Here is a 26150-nt window from a genome sequence, read left to right as displayed (position 1 = left end):
GCTTGACAAGACAAGTCATTCTCTCTCTGTTTCTCTGTTTTTAAATAAATGTCTGGTGTACCAACCTAAGCCTTTCAAAATATATACTTTTTCTGTTAAAAGATTCAATTTGTTTTCACAACTTAAAAGAACTCATTGATATATATTATTTTTGTCAAAAAAAATTGATTCTTTTTACGGAAAAATACATCTTTTTAAAGACCTAAGTTTACACGCTGGATATTTATTTATGGACGGAGGGAGTACCGCTGGGGAAAAGGGAATGAGGCTGATGGAATTTAAACCCTCACTTAGTTGAATGAGTATTTGGCAGTTACCATTACCACTGCCTATTTGCTTTCCCCTTTTATTTGGTTTGGTATGATATAAGAGCAAGTACACCAGCTGAAGAACAAAAACAAGTTAGAATACCTAATAAATTCATTTTAGCTATTCATTTTTCAATAGAAACTACAGCAACACTAGTTATTTTCCTTATTTGTCTTTAAACAATTAATTTGTCCTATTGTTTCATGGAAGAGAGAGAAGAGCATTTACTTGATTTGATTTGCTGGAAGAGAGAGAAGAGATGGATGTACAGAGAGAAAATCTTTTTTTATGTTTACATATGCTACAGTCATTAGAGCATGTACACCAGTGAAATGTATTTTACCTACTCAATAATCTATTTTTTTTATTTTACCTATTCAAATCTCTCTCAACCTCACACCAATCTTCTCTATTATACATCTTTATCCTTATAAAATATACTAAAAGAGAAAGAGAAAGAGAGGGGTAAAGAGAGAATGAGGGAGTGATAGGGAGGAAAGAGAAGAAGAATAATATTTGTTTATTTATACATTGCTACAGTTGTGAGGTATTTTTGCCGAACCAAAATACCAAAATGAAAATACCTTGGGGTTTTGCTACTCTGGTGTAGCTTGCTTTTCAAGGGTTGCATAGCTATTTTACCAAAATCTTCTTTTTACCTCAGCTGATGTTGTTGCTCTTAGGTATTTACAATAACTACCTCAGTAGCTAAGCTGCAACACCATGATTTTTGAGATTTCATTAGGTAAAATACCTAAAAATTCTTGTATTGCTAAGCTGATGTTGATGCTCTAAGGGGAAAAAACAACAAATTAAGAACCAAAGCCCAATAAATTTCCCTCTACATTTGCCCCTAAATTTCCTTCTCCATTATTTTGTTTTCCTTTCATTTTTCTAATATGTTATGGAAAAGGCCCGGCGTTGGAGTTCTACAAAGCAATGTAGATGCAGCTGTCTCGAAGGTCGCAGGAGTATCTGGCGTGAGGGAGTGTTGGGGTGATTGCTCGCAATCAAGACGGAGTTGTTAACGGTTTGCTTTTAAAGTCGATTACTGGAGTGACCTTCTCTTGAATTGCAGAGGCTATGGCAGTACGTGAAGGATTATGATTGGCACTTGCACTTCATCACCAGAAGATCTTTATAGAATTTGATGCAAAAGCGGTCATCAAAAGTTGTCACTCCCCCAACGTGGTTGCTTCAGACATCGAAGTGATGTTGGAGGATTGTGTATCTCTCAAAAATGCATTGAAATTTTGTTCATTCACCTTTATTAGAAGGCAATGTCACAGGGCGACTCATGATTGTGCCAAGAAAGTCCTTTCTTTGGATTTGTTCGGATTGTAGACTTCCAACTTGTCCCCTACGATTCTCGATTATCTGATGTCTTGGCTTTTGGCCATCGGGATAAATTAAAATTTTCTTCCTTCTTGTCAAAGGGGAAAAAAGCAAAAAAGGGGTTCTATTAAACAGGCACATAATGCGTAGCACAACTCCATCGTAATGCGTAGTACAACTCCATCGTATTAATGTTTCTTCTGAAATCGTTCACTGTCAGTAGCGCAGTATCCAGTTCCAAATGCACTTGGTGTACCATTTGGACAGAACTCCCCTACCTTTTGAAACTCATAGTCTCCAACGCTGATCGATGCCACCGCCTTTTGTGTACAACTAGTATTGCGAATACAAGTGCAAAAACAAGAACACACCACCAACGTCTACTCTTGCTCCTCCTCTCCTCGTGCTCCGTCCCCAAACACCTCTACCAAACCCATGGGTTCTTGGTCCGCAGTGGTCTCGATCACAATATCCTTGTCCTCAGCAGATTCATTGACGCTTGCTCCTCCCTGGGTTTATCCGAATATGGCTATTTGGCTTTCATCCACAGCAACTACTACTACTCCAACAACAAGAAGACCACCATCCAATCCAATTCCAATCCGCCACCAGAAGACATCATACACCTATACAACACAATGATCAAGGCTCTCTCTCGTCAACCCCATTCTGCCAAAGAGGCCATTCTTCTTTACAACAATATCCAACTAGTCCCCGGCTTACGCCCGGACTCTTACTCCTTCCCCTTTGCCTTGAAGGCGGTCGTTCGTCTATCCTCAATCCAATTAGGGAGACAGATTCACTGCCAAGCCGTTGGAACCGGACTAGACTGTGACGTTCACGTGTTGACGGCCCTAATTCAGATGTACTCATCCTGCGGCAGAGGGTGCGTGGTTGATGCCCGCAAGCTGTTTGATGGAATGCACGTTAGAGACGTGGCCCCTTGGAATGCGATAATAGCCGGTTATGCAAAGGCTGGTGATGTTGATGTTGCGCGCTACTTGTTCAATCGAATGCCCCAAAAAAATGTGATTTCTTGGACTTGTATCATTGCAGGTTATGCTCGGGTGGACAGGCCGAGTGATGCAATCTCCATCTTCCGCAGAATGCAAATCGAGGGTGTGGAACCCGATGAGGTCGCAATGCTGGCTGTGCTCTCAGCTTGTGCAAGTTTGGGAACCCTTGAATTGGGAGAGCGGATTCATAACTATGTTGACACACACAGGCTGCGCAAGACAATACCTCTTAATAATGCCCTCATTGACATGTATGCAAAATCAGGAAATATCGGAAAGGCGATGGAAGTTTTTGAAAAAGTGAAGCCAAAAAGTGTTGTAACTTGGACGACAATAATATCTGGACTGGCATTACATGGGCTCGGGAGAGAAGCTTTGGAAATGTTTGCTCGCATGGAAAGGGATCAAATTAAGCCAAATGATGTCACTTTCATTGCTGTTCTTTCTGCTTGTAGCCATGTCGGATTGGTTGAAATGGGTCGCTGGTTTTTCAACAGCATGGATTCAAGGTATGGCATTAAGCCAAAGATTGAGCACTATGGCTGTATGATAGATTTACTAGGACGTTCTGGTTGCCTCCGTGAGGCTCACGAACTAGTAATGGAGATGCCATATGAAGCTAATAGTGCTATATGGGGGTCCCTTCTTGCTGCCTCTAGAATGAAAGGCGATGTAGAGCTAGCAGAACTGTCTCTGCAACATCTGATCATGGTGGAGCCCCATAATAGTGGAAATTATACACTTCTCTCTAATACTTATGCTGCAGTTGGTTGGTGGAATGAATCTGGGATGGTGAGGAAAGTGATGAGAGACTCGGGTGTCATAAAGGTTCCAGGTGGGAGTTCCATTGAAGTGAATTATAGAGTTCATGAATTCAGTGCTGGAGGCAGATCACATCCTGAGTCTGGGAGGATATACAAAATTCTCTCCCAGATAACTATACAGTTGAAGATGGCAGGGAAAATACATAGGGAACAATGGGGGATGCTTGAATATGAAAATGGAGGCTCTACTCTTTAATTTTTATGGGATCTTGTTTCAACATGCTTGAGTGTTGTTAAGAAGTTTGTAACATAGATGGCAGGGAGTCTACCGTTCTATGACAACTTGCTTCAATCACAACTTCATGTAAAGGTCAAGAAAACCCAAACTCTCTTTAGCAGATCCACTCCTCAAGCAACTGACATACAGGTAAAGATTAGTTTTATGAGATCAAGCTATTCTAGACAACTTGTTGGTGTGTTGGCTACATTTCAATTACATAAGTTCAACTTGTGGAGTTCACTCGAAATCTTGGTAGTTTTGGGAGATTTGCTAAACCAAAAATTTGTGGCACTCAAACAGTAAGCAAGTAGTAAAATTCCTTTTTAAGCTATGATAGCCTTCATGCATGCATTCTTTCCTATCTATTCACGTGCAAGGATTTGTATGCTTCTCTGTTAGCAAGTTGCAAGGAGCATTCAGAAATACCTTATTCGGATTAAACAAAAATACTTGGGATCGAAAACCTGCTTCATGATGTCGTACTGCTAGGCATGTCCCACTTGTTCTTCAACCCTTTCTCGCAGGAAGAGCGACTACTAGAGTCCTCTAAGGGTATCCACAATGCTATCATAAAAAATTGATAACCAAAAGTAGCCATATCAGCTTTTGATTATTCATTTAAGAGATTGCTAAGGTTAGCAATGTAGATATCTACAATGTCATAATCAAAATTAGATAACCAAAACTTATCACATCATATTTTCAAACTACAAAAAACTAAAATTGTGAACAGTAGAAAATAGTTTTTCTAGAAATAGTTTTTGAAACTAATAAAAACTATTTACTATTTCATTTACTAGAAATAGTAAATAGTTTTTGAAACTTTTTTTTGGAAAAAAACAAATTTTAAAAAACAATTTTCTAGGAAAAAAAACAATTTTTTAGTAAAATATTTTTTTTTCGAAAATATTGTTCAAAAAGAGAGAGAGAGAGAGAGAGAGAGAGAGGAAAAGGGAAGAGAGATAGAACATTTTTGTATAATGATTGGTGTATTTGATTGAGAATATGTAGGGTCTATTAAATTTGGTTATTGTCAAAAAGTTTTTTGGTTATTCAAAGCCCAAAACTTGATTATTTTTAAGGAGGTTGTTAAGTTTGATTATAGCATTGTGAGCCATATTTTGCACCAACATTGTTAAATTTAAAAACCTTTTACTTTTGATTATAGCATTGTGGATACTCTAAGAAACTACACACATTCCAAGTCCCTAGGAGTTATGTTGGAAAGAGAGAGAGTGATGTATCTCTATGACTTAGGTAGTTAAATCCACCTAGGACTTGACTAATATCTGTACGCAGAAGTTATTTATAGTTGGTCCTAGTTTTCATGGATATCGATTTAGGAAAAACTATTTCCTTTGCATTTTCTTCTTTCTATTGTGTTGTTCATACTACTTCATAGGTGATTTTTACATACACGTGGGTAGGGCCCGTAAACAAACCGAGCCGTTCGTGAGCTCGGCTCGGTAACGGCTCTACTCAAAGTGTAAATGAACGAGCTTTAGCTCGATTTTATGACTCGTTTGACAAACAAGCCGAGCTCGAGCCAATAGAGGCTCGACTCGAATTGGCTCGCGAGCCAAAGTATATATATATATACGCTTTACACTTAGATTTTAGGGTTTCTCCTCTTATGTTTCTATTTTGTTTCTTTTCCATAATAATAGAGAGAGAGAGAGAGAGAGAGAGAGAGAGAGAGAGAGAGAGAGAGAGAGAGAGAGAGAGAGACTACCCCAAAGCAGCTGCATACCCTGACGCCAAGGCCGGTCTCCGATTCACTCTCAGGCCATCACCTCCGGTCGCCAATCGTCCTCATTCTCTGAATCTCTGATAATAAATCTCGAGCACCAGCGAGAGAGAGGAGATCTCATTCTTATGCCGCCACAAATCAAGCCATTGCCTATACCAAATCTCACACTTAGGCCACCTCCCTTTGTCGATCTTCCACAGGAATCAATTTTCTTTTCTTTTTTCTTTTGGGAACTGGAAGCAGTTTTTCTTTGAGGAAACGCTTTAACGATCTCGAGCCGAGCTTGGCTCGTTAATTAGAAACCGAGTTATGACGAGCTGAGCTCGAGCTTTGTAAATACTTGTCGAGCCAAGCTCGAGCCACAACTATTTTTACCAAGTCGAGCTCGAACACACTTCGGCTCGGCTCGGCTCGGCTCATTTACACCCCTGCATGTGTGTGTATTAACTTCCAGTCCTCATCCTTTCAAGTGTTCAAGTTTTGCTCCATTAAGGCGCTTTTAATAGTATTACTTTGTACACACAGGGCCGGCCCAAGGGTTTTCAGTGCCCAAGGCCTAATAAAAAAGTGTGCCCTTTGAAAAAAAAAATAGCACAATTCCCCAAAAGAGGCAAGCAATGTGGGATGGAGGGAGTAATACTTAATTTTTACAGCAACAATCACAATATGAGAAAGCCAAATCAATATAAATTTCTACTAAACCAGCACAAAACTAAGCATCACCCACCAGGGCTCTGTATTTAACAACATAAGTACAAATCTAAGCACCACTAGCCAGGGCTTTGCATAATAAGAGAATACTTATGGATTTGAAGCCTTGCACGCGAATGGGAGAGATATACTCTAAGACTCTATAGTGTGTAGTATATACTGGTCGTGCATTCGGTGGGTGAAATTGAATAAACTAAACTGATGCATGATGCATCTAAACTGATGAGATGGATCTGGCACATACTTCCCAAGCGAGCACAATATCCAAAAGTTTGTTTCCAGCGATTAATACACCGATTCAGCATGTATTTCAGCACTTTACAGTCATTTACTGCAACTACAGAGGTTACTTCCAGCATTAAGACTGCTTTAGATTAGTCTCCTAATGTAGCACCTATTCTTTCTGGTTAACTGAATCATTGACACTGTCATAAACCTAAAGATTAGTCTCCGCATAAATTTGATTTTGGTCAACCCTATCCCAAATTACCACAAGCCAAACCACCTGAATCTGCACAAATCAAGGCTTGTAACCCCTTTATCCATGTTACATGCAGATGTACAAAGATAACAGTTCCAGTGTACCTTGATCAGTTGATAGATGAATCAGAAGTGTATTGCTCTCTCTAAAGGTTGATAACCATTTTACAAGAGCAGAGGGCACGTTAATAGACATGGCAGCTGTAGGGTCCATTTCACAGGTATGAGGAACGGATAGTGCAGCACAATTGACCACCACATGAGGCTGTAAAAAGTTCACATGTAGAGCATGGTAAGACATGATTTCGTAGCATGACAAACTGCAAAACCCATGCTTATAATGGTTTGGTGGTGTCAGCCTAATTCTGAGACCATGATTTTGTACTACTTACTAACTGAATCGACATTACTCGAATGGAAATACATAACTAATCTAAAGCGACTCGATGACAAATTGACAGAATCTAAGGATCATTCTGCTTGAATGGAATGGAGGGCTTCTGTTAGCCAAACAAACATCCAAGTGTCCAAGTGTACATTATATACTGTAGGATGAAAATACGATTGCAAGGCAAGTTAGGCAACTAAAAAGTCCTGATACATCCAAACAGTTCCTTCGATGACTGAATTGCAGTTCGAAAAGGTGCTTCACCTAAAATCATTACATACAACACAAATTGGCATGTTTTCCAACACCAAAGAGTCATGCCTGCAACCAACTTCAGCATCATACAAGTTTTACATCTCTAGAGCTTCAATTCTAGCATCAAAAAGGAGATATCTCAACTAAAACAAAACCAATTCCAGCATATTAAGAGTTAATTAGGAGCTTCCCAACCCATGTATTGAATTCCAACTCCTAATTTGGTTTAGGATACCCAAACCCACTTGAATCAAAAACCCTAGAGCAAACCAGTTGAAGAACATGTAGTTTAGCTAATTATTGCTCCAAAGGAGATCAAGAGATTACTTACCAGTTTAGGGTTTCAATCTCCCTCTTCCCTCCTGCGGCCCTGCCACAGCTTCCTCTCTCTCTCTCACAGCAATTCGTTCTCTCTCTCTCGTTCTCTGTGAGAGACTGAGATGAGAGATTTGTTTTGTTTGTTTGGAAATTAAATGGACCAATTAGATATCTTATTTACAAAATTGCCACCGAAATTTTTTGGGCCTTCTTCTATCGCTTCCCCGGCTGGGCCTTTTAATTAATATGGAATGGGCCATTTTTTCCGTTTTATTGAGCTAAAAAAGACTCCTAGTCAAGCCCAAATAAGAAAAATAGTGGTGTGCCCCTAAAATTTGGCCTTTTTGGGGTGCTCAAGGCCCAGGCCTCTTGGGCCTTGGGTTGGACCGGCCCTGTGTACACATAATGTTTTTTTGATCAGTTGGTTAGAAGACGATTATAAATCATATTTTTAATCTGCCAATGAAATACTTTTTTTGTATTATTATGCAGTTGCATTGAGACCATGAAATTCCCATTTACGTTGTGATAGTACAATTGATCAGCCAAAACCTGGAGTTCTCTGCTCCGTTCGAATGCATTTTTTCCCAGAAATTTTTTTTGCTAATGCGCTTAGGTGCTTTATTAATAGCTCGTAAAGATGTAATTCCAATGCATGGTTCTGGGAGCTGTGCTCGGTTCGTGGAGATTGTTGCTATCCAATAGGACAGAAGGACGAAGTTGTGGTTATGTGAGATTGAATGCCACTCCTCACAATTTCCATCCCTATCTACATGCTGAACTGGACTGATCAGCCAAGGTAGATGCTTCAAAGCATTAAAGCATAAAAGAAGTTGATGAAGCGGTTTTCAGCACCTTCGGAAGTGAGGTCCTTCGGCCGCTCACTTGATCCTCCACGTGGGTGAGGTGGTTTCCGATGTGCTCGATTAATGACCTGCAAAATAGAAACAGTAAACTATGGGCACCGGCATGGTTGTCGTCATCACCCCTCCGATGCCTAAGTCAGTAGAGATATGGAGAGAGTTAAGTTTATTGTGTATCAGTCTCGTACCTTTTGTGATATGGAGGTATGATCTTTATATAGGCATCTTGGGAGGAATCCTTTAGGACTGGGACTCTTAAGTCTCATCCGCTCGTGGCGGGTACAGATAGGTGTTGGAGTATCCTCCTCACCTCAGGACTCCCCTGACCCTTATCAGGTTTGAGGAGTCTTTTTACCTTTGGACTTTGTGATTGTTATCAAGGTTAAGAGTCCTTACGGTACAAAGATCTCCATGTGAAGTGAGACCTTTTGGGCCTATACCTACATGATGGGCTTGATGAGCTTGGAGTGTTCTTCCTAGCTCAAGACTCTTTTGATGTTTATCTGGATCAAGAGTCCTTGTGACATATAAGTGCTTAAGGGTTTATCCCTTGGGATCTCTGGTCCTTATCCTTTCCTGCAGGATAAGACCTTGGTTGTTTCAGGAGTCCATTAGACTGTATGAATTCCCTCCGTAGAGTATTTTATAGTGATTGGTTTCAGGTGATTGGCTTACCACTTCCCTTACTCCCCAGCTTTAAGACGATGCTTTCTTGCGCTTAGCTCCTTGGCTGAGCTGGAGATGAGCTGTGCTTATAGGTTGACTGTTGCCCCATGGGCTGGTCTACTGAGCTTAGCGCTTCAAGCTAAGCTCCGCGTTATTAGGTCCCCTTCATGGACCTTCATGTTGTGCTGGGCTTAATTGCTTGAGCTGACCTTAGGAGGTTAGTTTATACTTGTCAGAAGTCATGCTTGAGGCCCGAGCTTGTAAATCCCAATCCTAGAAAAGCCCAGTTGCATAATGTTTGGATTTTCTGTTTAAGAAGATTGCATATCTCTGGCCAAGTTGAAACGAAAGAAAAATGTGTAAGATAATACACAAAGTTTGCCCTTATCAAATACATTATGAGATAATAAACCTAAATTTTGCCAATACCAAAGAAGCCACTGGCGGTTAATTGGACTCAAAGATTTCATAATGCTTTTGATAGATTTATTATTAAATGAGTGTTGCTTGGGAACAGCTTGATTTGTGGTAAAAACAATTACTACTCAGAAAAACATGGAAGAAAAGACTCTTGTTTTATTGAGCTTCAGATTTCTCACGTGCGATCATTGATTGTCCTCTGGCTTGAATAAGCATTGCTAGATCCACTTGATTTGCTAAATTTCATTGTTGCAACTTCCCCGATTGACGAGAGAAGTGTATTTTTTTTGCCACCACACCACACCACACTATTGTTACCACGAGCAAGAGTTGAAACGACCAACCTCTTGAATTCACTAAAGACTAAAGTAAACAAAAATATCCAACTTAAGTGAGTTATTTTCTATGACTAACCTGAGGAATAACTAAAGTTAAAATTATTTATTCATACTCCAAGCCCTCACCCAATACTGGCTTTTAAGCCGTCACAAACCAAGCCCCTGGCCCACTCAATACTTATTTCTTTCTATCTAGGATCGAAAAGCAAAATCAATTCTCAGTTTCTCACGCCCCATTCGCCGCCAATTATCTGTCTAAGGTTTGTGGCTTTGTGCTCTCCTCTCGCAACTCATAACTGATTCCTATATAGAAGAAAGAGAGTGATCTGCAACAATCGGTGTTTGGATTGGAGATGGCAAATGTCTTACCATCATCGTCTTCTTTGAATAATGCTCCTCCACCATCACTGGAGAAATTCGCCTGTATCTTTGTACAAGACAATCACGCTTGGCGATTGGAGTGGTACGCCTTCGATTTGTCTGACAACCCGAAGCTCAATCAAACTCTTCCTCCTCTTTCTCTCTCTTTCAGGTATGTAAACCACCACCTTACACCTCATCCTCTTCACGAAGACGATGAGTCTAAATCAAAGGTGTATCTGAAACCCATAACGACTGCATCAAAAGACCGGAATTGGGGTGTTATGTGGGCTATTCTGGATAATCACTTACACCGTTTTCTTGGCAACAATCCTCCTCTGACACAACAGTTTAGGAGCAATTTGGTGGAACGTATTTGTATAAAAGACCTCAGTAATACAAGTCCTGATTCAGCTTCCAAATGGGAGCCCGTTGATTCAATGCCTACTTTCGTAGTTGCAGCGCACACCCTTGTTCTGGGCGGCAAGCTTTACTACCTTGGTGGTGTTAACGAGTCCGGAGGACCGTGGTCCGTGGCTTGGGGCGGGGAAATATTGTGTGCATATAATTTGTTGACCAAGGCGTGGTCCATGGCTCGTTTCCCTATCCATGATGACGAAGAGTATTTCAACATCTTTGAACCTCATTTTCTGCTCTACTTAGCTCATTTAGGTAGTGACAAGTTGTTCTGGTTTTCACTTTTGCCGGTGGAGCCAAGAAACGATGAGGATTTTTTCCTCAGCGGGCCCAACACAGAAGACAAAATTATTCGCCTCCATTGCCTGAAGTTTCAAGTGACTACAATTGTTGCCTATTGGCAACCTTCGCCCAAATAGCAGAGGAATTATTCCCTTGGACGTCTCCATCATGTCATGTCAATCTCACTTGGTTTCCGGAAGAAAGGATTTCCTCGGTAGCGTTGGGGTGTAAGCACTCTTCTCTTCATTCTCAATCCTATCTTGCCATCATTGTAATCTTTCATATTCTTTGTTCTTTTTTTTTCGCACGCCGCCTAAGGTTTTTCATCCATTTTATGGTAAGAGAGGAGGATATGATTTAGGGGACTCGCCGATTAGTCGACTACCAAAGCCACAAAACAGAGCAACTGAGACTCGAGTGAACACAAGTAGAGATCGCCGGCCTCTGCTCCAGTCGCTGTCTCAGATCGCCGTTTATTAAGAAGATAGTTTGAGAGGAGAAATGAGGGTGTTTTTTCTCTGTTAGAAGTAATTTTTCTTTCTCTTCAGAACGGGGTGTCACTGACAAGCGTCGGGTTTGTGCTTCGTCCGTCGATATATCTATATATATGATCACCCCAAGCGTAGGGTTAATACGTCATTTGAAGCATAATAATTCGAAAGTCCGGGGATCGTACCCAAGGAATATCATCACGACTTGATTGGATTTGTAGAAGTAAGATTCGCGGCCTTGAGACGGCCAACTTTAGGAGTAGTTTAAAACGGAGAAAATGTGCGATAAAAGTGTGTTTTAAAAAACTATTTAAACTAAGCGGCTAGGTCTAGGGAATTTTAACACCCATAACTCGAATCAATCAGCTTTTCTCTTCAATTACGTGGGTTGAGATACGCGTCAACAATCTCCCAACCCAGAAGATTTATTATAAAGCCCACTTTTCTAGAAAAAGAGTCAAAACTCCAAGCGAGTTCTAGTATTCATCTAGCAAACGCAAGAGATGACATAGCTCCAAGCATCATGCGTGGCAAGTAGGCTCGCTCTTGCCTACACAAGATCAAAGAGGTTAACACCGCCAAGTTTTAATAGACAAACACGAACTACCTTGATTTCCCAACTAAACATGAAAATTTATTGAGAAAAGCATGATCAATCTGGAGTGCTAATCACCCCATGACCAAGCTTAATTAACTACTCACTCATGCTAGGAATTGAATCAACAAAGCTAATTATTGAAAACATGACGGAATTCAAATTAAACTAGAGATTTATATATATCAGGAGTGCAGCTACAACTTTAATGTAAGAGTAAAACAACAAACTACAACTAAGGTATTAAAGTGCAGAATTAACTAAGAACAATGAAGAACAAAATAAGAGTAAGCAACAACTAACAAGTAATAAAATCCTATTCTAAATCTGAAAAAGTACTCTCTCCAGAAAATGTGACATAATGGGGAATATATACTCGCCCATTTTCGCGCACGAAATCTCTCAAAAATGCCCTAAAAATCCATTGCGAAGGCCTTCGGTAACGATACAAGAGTTTCTTGTATCGATACCGGATAGCTTTGAGTATAATCCATTTGGCTGCCAAAACAACTCGGTATCGATACAAGGGTTTCTTGTATCGATACCCAATGTTAATTGGCCCTCTGGATTCTGCTTGCAAAGGGGTATCGATACATCATTCTGCTGTATCAATCCCGCCCTCGTTATTTCAAGCTTTTCAGCTTCTGGCCTCCGGCTTGGCTTCCAAAGGTCTTGGCCACTCAATGGGTCTTCAAGTCTTCGTTCTTGGGCACCCAGTGGCTCCATTCTTGATCATCTTGAGTCTTGAATGCCTCCGGCTCGCTTTAAACTTTAAAACCCTCTTTATTAAACGGTTTTCCTACAAAATGAAATAACATATCTTATGCGCAATATCAAATAAAATGCTAATTTAACTAGACATAAAGCGATAAAACTAAGGACTTAAGCACCAAGAATATACATTATTAGGTGCTTATCAGTTTGCTTGTCTGAGGAGAAGCTCGTTGTCTGGAATATTGTATCGAACCACCAATATTTCTTCACTGTCATCTTTATGGAAATCCAATGGCACCAACGTTCAATGATTGGCTATTCGACTGAGCAAGAAACTCTGAGGAGGTTGGTATGTTTGAAACGGAGCGACTATCGGTATGGCAGATACATATCTCCAGCTCTTCAATGGAGTCATCGGCTATCTCAAACGGCTCCATCAAAACAATCGTTTCCACGGTGTCAATTGCAACAATGTCCAGATCACATCATCCCAAACAACATTTTGTAGAGGATGCCTCACCGGGTGAACAGACGGTTTAGGACCACTCATGTCGACATCGTACTGCCATGTCCCGCCGTCGCACCACTATCAACAACCAACGGCGTATTGAAGGATGTTGAAGATTTGCGTTCCATGGTAGAAGCTATGGTGAATTTGTTTCCGCAACCAATACCACTTTGGACACTCTTTTACACCGGAGCAAATATCAGCGATCAATGGCTACTTGTGGATGGTTAAAAAGATGGCACTATTCGTTTGCAAGTAATTGTATGGTGTCATCTTTTTAACCATCCACAAGCTCAAAGTTGTTGGCCGCGTATATATTGCTCCGGTGTGAAAGAGTGTACAAAGTGGTAATAGTTGCGGGAACAAATTCACCACAGCTTCTACCATGGAACGCAAATCTTCAACATCCTTAAATATGCCGTTGGTTGTTGATAGTAGTGCGACAGCAAGACGTGGCGGTACGATGTCAACATGAGTGGTCCTAAACCGTTTGTTCACCCGGTGAGGCATTCTCTGCAAAATGTTGTTTGGGATGATGTTATCTGGACATCGTTGCGGATATCACTGTCGTATCGATTGTCCTGATTGAACCGCTCGAGATGGTTGATTGCTCTATTGAAGAGCTACATAAATGCATCTGCCATCCCGATAATCACTCCATTCGGCCAATACCTATCATTTCTTTGTGGGTCGGCTATCTACTGAATGGATGTTGCCATTGTCAGTACTGAGCTTACACAAGTGGTCAATGTGATTTAGGCTTTGTTCATGGAAAAAACATTAGTGAGCGACGCAGAGATTTCAAACAGAGAGAGACGAGAAGGGAAACCCGTGGAAATCACATGTATATTTTATACAATTGTCTTTACTTAATAAATAAAGAAAAATGGTTGATTAAATATTTTCTGAATGTTTGCCCTCCATGTGAGCTATCTCCAAATGCTCTCATCCTTTTTTTTATAGAGTCATCCATCTCTTCAACAGACGGCTAGGATCATTTTCTTCTAATGGTCACTATTTTCCTTCCAGAATCCTCTTACCAAATATCTTTCCTTCCTCGTATTTCCACAATGTTCTAGAACTCTCCACACAACTCTAGCATGTGGTGGAGTCTTCCATAATTTTCTTGATTGTTTCGAAATCCTCTGAAACTCTCTAGGTTCCTCCACTTCTAGAACCTTCCAGAAATATTTAGAATTTTCTAGACCGTTCTAGAATCATCTAGATTATTCTCTAACCTTATAGGGAGTTCTCCACCATTCTATAATTCTCTTGAACACTCTCGAACCTCCCAAAATTTTCAAGAATTCCCTAGTCTATTATAGAGGATTCTAGAGCTATGAAGGGTTAGGTGTTGACTCTCAACAAAAGATAGCAAGCCAGTGTTTAGAACCAATACTATAAATATCAGTAATTGAATTCAAGTTTCTCGACCCCTCATCAACTTGCATGCACCTAAGGAATCATGTGCTAATTGGTAAACTTTGAATGTCACAAAAAATTTCAAAAATTGAGTACTTCTCTTTTCTTCCCACAACAAGGATTGTAGAATCTCACATGATGCATACACCGGTGGACACAAGACAGCAATACAAAGTCCTAAAATAATTATTTCATGGAAAACTGAAAATGTAACAAATAAATTAAACTGTCAATTCTTCATGCCGGATTAGTATAATGAAAAGTGGGACCACTTAGAAGACTTCCATAGGATGCTTCCAAACAATTCTTGGTCAAACAAATGGGAACCAAGCATTTGCAAAAAATCACACTTCAAATTTTGCTGTCATGGATTTCAAATTGTAAAGAATCCAGAAGGGCGAAATTCCCAGTTTGATTACGTCGAACGGTTTGGGATTTCAAATTGTTCAGGATTATAGAAAAAATTCTCGAATATACCCATGTGTTAACAGTTTGAACAGTTTGATTCAGCATGAGAGTTTTGCAGTCGTGGATTTCAAACTGTAAACAATCCGGAAGTGTGAAATGGAAAGGAAAAATAGAGAATACAACTTACTCTTTGTCAGCATTGTCACGAATCTAGATTTTGTCATCTGTTCGTGGACTCCTCTGTTCGGACTGGTTTTGGGGAGAATGGGAATCGCTTGTATTTGGAGCAATGATTGCATCGTTTAATTGGGAGTCGGTTCTTACCATTTTGGGTGCGAGATTTGTGCTGATATGGAATATCAAAACATTCTGTTAGCAGTTCTGACTTTGTAGAAGGGAAAAAGGAAGTTCTCGTACAAAGCTGTAAGGGAGGGTTTTTCGGTGTACTCATAGATGCTATAGGGGTGTTGGGAAAATTTCCCTGAAAATATCAACTGCCCTTCAAGAGTTGATAGTACATGTTTCAAAACCAAAAACCTATGAAGGAACAAGCTCTGTGGTACCATTGACCATAATTAGATAATGAAATTGTTAATGAAGTTAGGGTGGTTCTATTGGGACCCGAAATATTTCTCTCTAGTCCCATGAAATTGTTAATATTTATTACGACAAGTTTATAATTCTATAAAATGAAAAATGCAGATCATAGGGAAAATCATATCATATGTTATGGATTACTATCTAGCAGAACGGTCTTCGCAACATCTGATCATGGTGGAGCCCCTCAATAGTGGAAATTATACACTTCTGTGTAATACTTATGCAGTTGTTGGTCGGTGCCTAAGTGGAATGAATATAGGATGATGAGGAGTGTGATGTGAGACTCCAGTGTCATAAAGGTTCCAGGTGGGAGTTCCATTGAAGTGAATTATAGAGTTCACAAATTCAGTGCTAGAGGCATATCACATCCCTGAGTGAGGATAAGGTTATACGAAGTTCTCGTCTGGATAATTGAACTGTAGAACTATCGGAGATGCTTGAATCTAAAAAAGGAGGCTCTATTTCTTAACTCTACACTTATGGGGAAATGCATAGGGAACTATCGGAGATGCTTGAATCTAAAAAAGGAGGCTCTATTTCTTAACTCTACACTTACGGGGGATCTTGTTTCAATAGGTCTGAGTGTAATTGAGAAGTTTGCAACATAACCAAAAACTAGCTTCGATCACTTCGCGTGAAGGTCAAGAAAATCGAACTCGCTTTAGAAGATCCACTCTTCAAGCAACTGACATCCAGGTAAAGATCAGTTTTACAGAATCATCCTATTCTAAACAACTTGTAGGTGTGTTGGCCACATTTTCATAATATACGATCAAGTTGTGGAGTTCACTCGACATCCTGATAGTTCTGGGAGATTTACTGAACCAAAATTTATGGCTCTCAATCTGTAAGCTTGACTATCTGAGGGAGAGAGTTAACATGCTGTATTTAGAGTAGAGAGAGGAACAATACAATGTAGTCTTTTTTTGTTTTTGGTACACGCACAAATGAAGTAGATGAGGTAAGACTGACGTTTGACTTAGGTAGTTAAACCCTTGTTGGACTTGTCACCGTCACTTATTCAAAAATAACTGATATGTACAGATAGGTGCTAGTGTGATAAGTATACAACCAAGCATTAACCCATGTGGACGCACCCCTTTGACCCCATGCAATATTTGGAAATGTTAGTAGAAAAGAAAAAGAAACGGGAAAATTGCTGTTTCCTATGTCTTCTCTCTCCAATTTAAATGTGATTTATTGCAAAATTCAAAGAAACAGTAAGAATTCAAGAGTAAAGCAGTACGTATAAAGATTCTCTGATCAGTTGGTTAATCGACGAACATAAATCGTGTTCATGTGTTTAATCTGCCAATGAAAAGCGTTTTTGTATTACTATGCGTTGAGCCATGCAACTACCATTAACGTTATGAGTACAACTGGTCGCCTGAACTGGTGTTCTCTACTGCTTTCAGATGCACAGCTTCACATAAACACATCTTACTTTCCTATTTGATAGCAACAATCTCCACATGCTGAACTGAACTGATCAACCAAGGGCCAAGGTGGATGCTTCAAAGCATTAAAGCATAAAAGAAGTCATGCTCGAGGCCCAAGCTTTTAAATCCCAAGCCCAGAAGAGCACAGTTGCATAACGTTTGGATTTTCTGTCTTAGAAGATTGCATATCCCTGAACAAGTTGCAACAAAAGAAAAAATAGTAAGAGAATATACGTAAATTTGCTCTTATCAAATACATGATGAGATAATAACCTAAGCTTTGCTAATATCAAAGAAGCCGCTCCATGTTAATCTGATACAAAGGTGTCACAATAATTTTGACAGATAAATTTGTGGCAGAACAATTACTAAGAAAAACATAGAAGAAAATACACATTTCATTGAGCTTCAGACTTCTCACCTGCAATCATTGATTGTCCTTGTGATTGAATGGGCATTGCAATATCCACTTCATTTGCTTTATCCAGATGCAAATTCCGCTGTTGCAACTTCCCCGGTCCAGAATGATGAAGAGAGATGTGCATTGTTTTGTCTTCACCTTTGTTATCAATTTCATTCGGCACCTCGTGATATGTTGGTCTTTGTTCTGATCTGGAGATTGAAACACCACTATCTATTACAGCAGTGATAGTTCCACCACTGACATCTAATGCAGAATGTATGCTGGTCCAACTGGTGTTCAACATGAGAGGCTCTGAAAATTTTGTTTCGCTTTCGATTGGTTGCACTTGCAGACAGTTAACTCCACTTTCATCCTTTTTCTCTTTAATTACCCCACCACAATTAGCAGGTGAAGCAGAAGTACCACGAACATTTTCCTCAACTGAAAAGTAGTCATTAGAATATATTCCACAATTAGCAGGTGGAGTAGAAGTACCATAACTGTCATTATTTTTGTATGTTGTAGAACTAGAGTTGGATCTAGAGTCTTCATTGCTGAAATTTTTTACCAGTGTCGGCATAGCCACCTCTTCTGATCTGGACGTTCCAGCTGCTCCAACCTTGGCCAATTTCTTAATCTTATCATGGTTTGTCTTGTTCTTTGAAAGCTTGTAATCATTCACTTTGTCATTATGCAATTCTTCCAGTTCGCTCCGTAGACTACCCCTTCTGTTCTTCTCTGGGTGAGGAATTACCAGAACTTGCCTATTCTGATGAGTGGAACTGATGGTACCATGTGCATACTTGTTTGATTGAAGCCAATCATCAATATTAATGAGTTTTGGGGAATTTATGTAGTTTGTTTTCCTATTTCTATGTGTCTGACCGCAACTGTGGTCAGCCGTTTTACCATTTCGAGCCCTTGGTAACTTATCCTGTATTGGGAATACTACTGTTTTGATATCACATTCAGATTTTTCTTGGCTGCCTTCTGTTTCATTGTCTGGAGTACATTTAAGTTCCAAACCCAAGCAGCTATTTCTGGAAATAATGCTCTCTGAGTTGTATTCTGCTGTACCGTTCATGGGTAAACTCACAGATTCTGCATGATGAGGTTTTGGCCGCCTCATTTTTACAGCCTTTGCGTCGTTTTCTGCTGATGTTTGGCAATCTACTCCAGATTTTCTTCTGCTGCAAAGGGTGGGCCTCATAAATCTTGGTAACTTCAATGGCAGAGCTGCCATAACATTTCCAATCTTTTTCACTGTCTCTATGTTGGATTGTGGTTCTTCAAGCTCAAAAGATAGATGGGAAACCTCCAGTTGCTTGCTTGAAGATGGTGGTGTCCCTGTAAGATCTTCCAACTTTTCATTTAACATCTGAATTTCTCTTCTGATATCCTGGCGCTTATCTTCAATCCATTTCATCCTGTACTGCAGACTGTTCATTTCAACTTCTCGTTGCACCTTTGCTTCCTGTTTTTAACTCGTTAACCTTATCAGTGTGAACTCTAAAAGTGAAGCTACAAGAAAGAGGAAAAGGAATGGATATTATTAGAGAAGCATTTTTCTATATAGTTGAAAAGATGAAGCTTCTGAGATGGCAGATCTGGGAAGCTATGGAGGCGAAGCCCAATAAGTTGGTTGTTTAATATGTGTGATTAGTCAGCAATTTTTGAAACCACTGCAGGAATGGACTACAATAATGATATATAAGGAAATGACATGCTCTCTCTCTCTCTCTCTCTCTCTCTCTCTCTCTCTCTCTCTACTACGTTTACTACAGAAATGTGCATTTAAACCAATTACGTAAAACCTTTTTGCTTCATGCAAGTTAGTAACTACCTAACTGGTACCATAGTCACCATATATGATTAGAAGTTGTCAGTTTCATAGCAGGTTAATGATACGAGGCTTAGTATAGTAGAGTTATCTTGAGAAAGGATGAGCAACACGATGTTTCATTGACGTACATTGGATTCCTCATTGCAAAGGTGAATGCTTCTCGCCCGTGTTGCAAAATTTAAAGAGCATATTGTCTCACACAAATCTTCCTCTTTGGGACTAACATGGACAAGCATCAGTGTTTTTGAATCATCCCCTGAATATGGAAAAAAACAAATTAATTTCATAAATAAGGTATTGGTCAAGAAGGTTAAAGAATGAGGACATTAGACCATCCACAGCGGTATAATCAAAAGCCAATTATTTTTAAAGTTAATAATGTTTGTGCAAAAGATGGCTCACAATAATATAATCAAACTTAGCAACATCCTTAGAAATAATCAAATTTTAGGTTTTGGATAACCAAAACTAGCAACATTTTTCAATAATCAAAATTTGTTGATCCCACATCACATAAGTTAACTAGTTCTAAAATTTGTATACACGCATTTTTCAATTGATATTTTCTTCTCTTCTTCGCCAACTTTATATCTTCTCCACTTTACCCACAAACTATTTCTCTTTTTTTCCCTCCAAAAGTGAAGTTCATATCTCTCGATCATCTACAATTCAACTCATCGTCGCCGGATTATGGTATTTCACTTTTCTTTCTCGTTTCTATTTTTTCCCCCACAAATAAAATTCATAATAGGAGAAAAGGAAGTCGCCGATTTTTCTCCAAAATTAAGGGAGGGAATTGATATAGCCCAAAAAAAACGTAAATGAAGAGACGTAAATGACGGGAAACAGAGGGAGAGAAAGAGAGTGAAATTATTGTGGATCACTTATTTTGGTTATGAACTAGAAGCGACCATTGTGAACCTTAACATTGATAAGTTTAGCAACCTCTTAAATGAATAATCAAAAGCTGATGTATCAACTTTTAATTATCCATTTTTTATTATACCACTGTGAATGGCCTTAGCTAGATTATTTTTTTTTGAACAGCAAAAAAAATTCATTAATCTTGAAGTTGTTACAAGACTAATAGGAGAAACGAAACAGTAAAAGAGGACATTAGAGCATCTCCAGCCTTCACCCATATTTTTCCTCAAATTTGAGTCAAATTTTGGGTAAAAACCCATTTTGGGTAGACACATCTCCAACCATCAAACCCAAATTTTACACATCTCCCTCTTCCTCTCTCTCTCTAACTAGTCGTTGGAGAAATGGGTCAAGGCAAAAGTTGTCTCAGATTTGGGCAAAAAATTGGGTAAAACCCAAAATGGAGAAGGGTTTGGGTCAAAGATTGGAGAGAGATTTTTGTGATTTTTGTCTCATTTTTAAATTTGAGTCTTAAAATGGGTCAAGACTGGAGATGCTCTTAGGCTTTAAATTAGTAGACATGATCAAGTAGTACTCCCCTAGATATGACTGTGCAATTGTGGATGGGGTTTCATGATCAATGCTACCTTTTTTTTATCATCGTAAAAGGCCTAAAGGGCTACAAAGACCCAAAATCTGGAGCCCTCGTTGGGAAGAAAGATTCTCAACTTTAAGGTTATCCATGTGGATTGGGTAGGATCCCCAAGTACAATGAAACAATACCCATAGAGGGTAGGATGCACCAAACTACCCGAAAACTTCGAAATCTCAACAGATCTGGCCCTCCTGAGGTTTGGATCGGAACCGATGGCGGTGGATTTGGTCCTCCATCACTGTGACTGATGGAGGTTGGACAATGGAGGCAGTGGAGGGCTTCAAACGGTCGAGGTCACTACTTTAATGCTTAGCCAATGCACATGACAAAAACTGAATATAGAAGAGAAAAAAACAGAATATTCATAATTACCTAGGGAATCTTTAAGAACTTGTGTCAGCTTGCTATTCCTGTCAAATGTGAAAACTCAAGTTGAGGATTCAAGATTTAAAAGTAACCATAATTGATTGGTTAAAAAGTTGTAGTGTAAAATGTTTTGAAATATTGATGTTTGCCTGAAAATTAAATTCCTTCTAAAAGGTCAGTCTACTATTTGGTAATGGAGTCCTTGACAATGTTTTGATCAGTATCTTGTTTCTTGCCTACTTACCTGTAAGGTATGTGGGAATTCTTTCTGTGGAGGGCATTGATGACATCCCCAAGGGCTGACAGTGACAGATTAATTGCTTTTCCTTCTTCAAATCTTCGTCCCATTGCCTTTGTCTTTAGAACACGCTCACTTCCCCCTAGGTCAACCATCCATATTTTATTTGTTATCCTTCTCCTCGTGTTAGCATCAAAACAAGTCATCAATATGCGAGTCATGCTGCAAGGAGCAAATACCAGAGACACAAATTTAGAGCCTCAAAGATATTTCTGCCAATAGTTACCAGTCAAATGCTAGTAGCCTAGTGCTCAAAACTTAAAGACAGCCTATGCTTCAAAATTATGCTTTGGTTTCCAAGCTTCTCCCTCAGGTCCTGTCAAGCTAAGTTTGCTTTAACAGGGCGTAAGAATGCTTTTCTTACTATTGTTATCAGGTCAGGTAGTTACCAATGAGATCTACTCGAAGATTGGTTGGAATTCGTAGAAGCTGTGGATCTGGAACGACGTCCCATTGTATACAGCCTTTTTGCTTGGTTGAAGTCACTCACTTGGATGGTGGCTAGGTTGTTGATCTCGATCTCTCCTTCAGAATCTGTTTGGATTGAGAGGCTGCACATAAACAATTTTGGACGTCCAAATCATTGCGTTAATAGCATCAAAGGAGAAAATATTGCTATTTCGCTTTGGTTGTTCATGATGGAATTTGAGTTTTAATTGGGCGTTGTCAGTTTTTGACAATCATAGGCACTTTAGTGGTGCAGAATTGGTTAACTCAATCTCTATGAAAGCAAAGTGTATCCTTTCTTGTTTTGCATCTTCTTGCTATAAATAGCATGTTTATAAGATGATCTTTCAGAAAGAAAGAAAAAAGTTCCACATGAGAGAGAGAGAGAGAGAGAGAGAGAGAGAGAGAGAGAGAGAGAGAGAGAGAGAGAGAGAGAGAGAATGCTAGTATGGTGTACAACAAATATTACTAGATCTTAACCAACACATGTTAGAGTGACATCTAACTGCACTATTGTGTTTGTCACTCCTTCAAAGCCTCAAATATTTCTTGTGTTGGAGCAAATTTCCAGTGAACTACTGAAATGGGCACATCTGTTTGAATCTCTATAATGATCTCATTCTGTAAAAGAAACAAGGATGTGGTAAGAATGGGAAGAAAGCTGTAGATTGCAGCTACTTGATGTAATCTAATGTTTATCAGTTTGTGATCCAGCTTTATGGCTGTTTGAGAGTACAGCATCTTGGATGTGTGAAGATGTGTCGATGTATATTCTTAATTGAGCTGAAAGTACTGACTAATCCACCTTTTCCAATTAGATCATGGATTAAAGTTTGTTAACAAACTGTTCTCATAATGTCGGAATAGTTTTCTGAATAATAGCTTACCTAATCTCTGAACATACGATATGACATTGCGGCTAATGCTTAAGAGCATTTTTGCTGGTTATAGGGATTCAAGCAATCTGAACACAAGAACATGCTTTTTGCAAGGAACTTGATGTTTGTTGCCCAGGGTTATAGACTGCTACTCTGTTGCTTAAATTAAATTATCATCTTGTAGTTGTGGCTCTGCATCTGGAATGAGGCTTGAGGAGCACATGGATGGTTTATCATGAACTTACAAAAATAAGACTGATGGTATGTCGACTGTTGTAAGGTAGAAAACAACATTGTTTATGTGTTTTAGTGAAATATACTTTGTGGGTCTGCTTCTGTTAACGATGCATGAAGCACGTTGATGGAATTTACTAACTTACAAAACTGGGAGTGGTGTAATTAATGGTGTTAAAACATCTCATTAAGGTAGAAACCAACATCACTGTGTGTTTCAGTTGAATACTACTTTCTCTCTTTTCGGTATAAGCTGGCAAAGATTAACTGGGAATGGCAGGATCCTTGGCTCACATAAAAACTGCAATGAATGAAACATTCAAGACGACTTCCATAACAAAGCCATATAGACTGCCGAACATTTTTTCCTAAAGCGGAAGCTAGATACATACCATGGTGGCATGTGCTCAGTTGCCTTTGTTGTCCGAGGAACAAGCAAATCTTTTAGATATCCCATGTAAATCTCAAGCATACTGAAACTGAAGAGAAATGGGTGATTACTGCCTGCTGCTTGCTTGAAGAGTGCTTCCATTGCTCGGGGGATTACACCTGGATGATCTGCAGTTCCTTCCTATGATTTTTGGACAGAACAAGCGCAGTTAGAACAGGTAATACACCCATGCTACAACATTCATTGTCTTTTGGGCAAGTGATCCACATTTGCATACTTCTGTGTAGATATACATGTACATATATGAAAGTATAAATCGCAATATATCAGCAAATTTAAGTGAGCATTTTGGAGCAATTTAATGAAGATCCACAAAGATCCATCCTGGAAAGTTATCCAAATACGTTAGAAAAGATTACCACACAGTACAAAGTTCTACCTGATTATTGTAAATTTTTCAACAAGATTTGACCCCTTGACCTCTTAGTAGGGAGTGTACAAGGGGGGCCATCTACGCTAGCCCAGTTGGTTATAATATCGTCTGATTGTCATAATATTGTACTATTTCCCTGTGTTATGCCTAAAGTGTGGCGTTCTCAATGTATCAGGAGTTGAGTTAAAACCTATTTTTGATTGTCATGCAAGGCCATGGTAGGAGCCTCACCATTGTGAAAGTTTTACCGGTGCCTGTCTGCCCATAAGCAAATATACAAGCATTGTAGCCATCCAAGGCTGATTTGATAACCGGCTCAACTTCTTCGAAAACCTCATCTGAAAATTTTCAACCATCAAACCCATGGTGGAAACAGAAACTTCCAATTATCTTGGAGTCATGATGGTATATTTATTCAGCTCGAAATTGTGCAATATGTAACTAATAATATGAAGAGCTGAAATGAGAATTGAATAACGAAGTGTGCATGATGTACAAACTTGGAGCACCTTGTGATGAACTGGGGTGGAAAACCTTGTCAAAACTATAAATTTTGCTCTTATTCTTGGCAAAATTTAGTGCCAAACGACTTGAATCCAGAGCCACAACAGGTCTAAGAAGGTAGCAATTGTCACCCATGGTGATGGGTCTGACACGACAAAAAACACGAATGTTCCCTGTAATGGCAAGAATGAAGGGCATGAGTATATTTAACATATTTCTCTTCCCATAACTAATGGGATTAGTATTCATCTAGTAACCCAATATTCACATAAAATCTCTCCTTGATTTGCAGGGGGTAACTGGACCAACAACCATGGATCCCAAAGGAAGCTGAGTTTGCCACAATCCAATATGGTTGCTGTTGAAAAATAATTTTGATGGATGGGGCACAAGGCTAAGAACGTACCTTTGAGGTCTAGGAAATCATTGAGGACCTGCCTTCTCTGTATGTTCAATTGGCAGATATTGGCATTTAGTGCAGCAAGTTCATCTGTTTGGACATGTTGCATCTTAGAGTGACAATTAGGAATACAAAACAAAAAGCAATTTTACTAGACGTTGAAAACGATGCAGTTTTTACCTTGTATTTTCGGAATGGCAAGGCCCTTCTTATAGTCATCCTCATGGTCATGATGATGATGATGTCCTCGTTGATAAGATGGTGAGCTTCTGATTATATTACTGACTGAATCAACCCAGCTTGGGGTAATTAGATGTGTCTTTGATCCTAAGAGAGAATGGATAGACTCAGCCAGACTATGGATGGATTTTCGATAATCGATACTCATGATCTGCTGTATGTATGAGCTGCTGCAGCTGCTTCAGTTCAGCTTAACAATAGTACTAATAACTAAGCACCTTAACAATAATACTCATGATCTGCTGTATGTATGACTTTCTGCTCTAAGGCATATACAAAGCCCAAGGCAGCCTATTGAAGATGGAAGTGTCATGAGAAACTGCATATATGCGGTAGGTGATGAAGATAAATAATGTATGAGGAGGGGAGGGGATTTTGAAGTAGTAGTAATTCATAGCCCGTTGGTGTTTTGCTCTGTTGACTGAACAGGAAATGACCATATATTCGTACCAATACATGAGTGTGTGGGTATGATATTTCGAAGGAGAAAAGACAGCCACTGCCAAATGAAACAAATGCCATTACTCTCTATGATCAGAACTGTCAGCAGAAGTCTGAAAGCCCCCACCATGTGGTTTCTCCCTCATTTGCATCAGAATACTTTTCTACAGCTACCTACTACTCACTTCTGCTTTGGAGCCTGACTTCTTGACAAAAATATACTACTTACTACCCTTGCAACATGAGAGAGAGAGAGAGAGAGAGAGAGAGAGAGAGAGAGAGAGAGAGAGAGATGCCTGTTGGTTGGGGAGGGAGGGACCAATTGTTGTTTGGATTATAATACAATACAATGGCCATTAGACTCATTTCTTAAGAGAGTTATACTTGAAGAATCTGCAGTCATTGTCTTATTTTTCAACTCATTGAGTGCTCTGGTAGCATTGTTCCACATGACTCACAATACACCATATGTCAATTTGTTCCTTAAAATACTAACACAAAAGTTATGAATGCCGCAGTATTTACCAATCACAAATCACATAGAGTGCCATATGGCCTTGCTCTAAAAGCATTGTATCATTTTTCAACTCTCACCATATTAAGGCAGCCATTAATGACTTGGCA

At 39.4% G+C, this 26150-nt stretch overlaps 2 protein-coding genes and 1 long non-coding RNA gene across 5 annotated transcripts; 1 reads left to right on the top strand and 2 right to left on the bottom strand.

The window, feature by feature from the left end:
* Positions 1-1789: 1789 nt before the first annotated feature.
* Positions 1790-19497, top strand: LOC131313692 (pentatricopeptide repeat-containing protein At5g56310). 2 transcript variants are annotated; one of them, XM_058342142.1, is made up of 5 exons: positions 1790-3851; positions 8099-8405; positions 17196-17349; positions 18670-18881; positions 18971-19497. In XM_058342142.1, exon 1 carries the CDS (start codon positions 1836-1838, stop codon positions 3678-3680), a length of 1845 nt encoding a protein of 614 aa, XP_058198125.1. In that variant the 5' UTR covers positions 1790-1835; the 3' UTR covers positions 3681-3851; positions 8099-8405; positions 17196-17349; positions 18670-18881; positions 18971-19497. The 2 variants fall into 2 exon arrangements, with proteins under 2 accessions (XP_058198125.1, XP_058198124.1); XM_058342141.1 differs by lacking the exons at positions 17196-17349; positions 18670-18881; positions 18971-19497 and adding an exon at positions 9386-9805 and having other exon boundaries at positions 8099-8450.
* LOC131313697 (uncharacterized) lies at positions 6127-7684 on the bottom strand. Its single transcript, XR_009196272.1, has 2 exons — positions 7620-7684; positions 6127-6910 (listed from the first exon to the last, which is right to left on the bottom strand). It is a non-coding gene; the product is annotated as an uncharacterized LOC131313697 (long non-coding RNA).
* LOC131313691 (kinesin-like protein KIN-14T) lies at positions 16864-25879 on the bottom strand. Of its 2 annotated transcripts, XM_058342140.1 has the most exons (12): positions 25341-25792; positions 25026-25252; positions 24852-24935; positions 24451-24618; positions 24173-24279; positions 23510-23688; positions 21948-22109; positions 21505-21720; positions 21267-21304; positions 19504-19631; positions 17551-19006; positions 16864-17320 (listed from the first exon to the last, which is right to left on the bottom strand). In XM_058342140.1, the coding sequence occupies exons 2-12, from the start codon at positions 25231-25233 to the stop codon at positions 17205-17207; spliced, it is 2862 nt and encodes a 953-aa protein (XP_058198123.1). In that variant the 5' UTR covers positions 25234-25252; positions 25341-25792; the 3' UTR covers positions 16864-17204. The 2 variants fall into 2 exon arrangements, with proteins under 2 accessions (XP_058198123.1, XP_058198122.1); XM_058342139.1 differs by having other exon boundaries at positions 25026-25879.
* Positions 25880-26150: the final 271 nt, after the last annotated feature.

Source organism: Rhododendron vialii, chromosome 13a (genome assembly GCF_030253575.1).
Source record: "Rhododendron vialii isolate Sample 1 chromosome 13a, ASM3025357v1".
NCBI lineage: Eukaryota > Viridiplantae > Streptophyta > Magnoliopsida > Ericales > Ericaceae > Rhododendron > Rhododendron vialii.
This window is presented reverse-complemented; position numbering and strand designations above follow the sequence as displayed.

Bases quoted from the DNA above. Each gene is read 5' to 3' on its own strand.
- LOC131313692 (XM_058342142.1), top strand. From the start codon at position 1,836: ATGTTTCTTCTGAAATCGTTCACTGTCAGTAGCGCAGTATCCAGTTCC.
- LOC131313691 (XM_058342139.1), bottom strand. From the start codon at position 25,233: ATGAGTATCGATTATCGAAAATCCATCCATAGTCTGGCTGAGTCTATC. The intron at 24,619-24,851 runs GTACGTTCTTAG...TTGCCATTACAG, and splicing joins TGATTTCCTAGACCTCAAAG to GGAACATTCGTGTTTTTTGT. The intron at 24,280-24,450 runs GTGCTCCAAGTT...GAAAATTTTCAG, and splicing joins CCACCCCAGTTCATCACAAG to ATGAGGTTTTCGAAGAAGTT.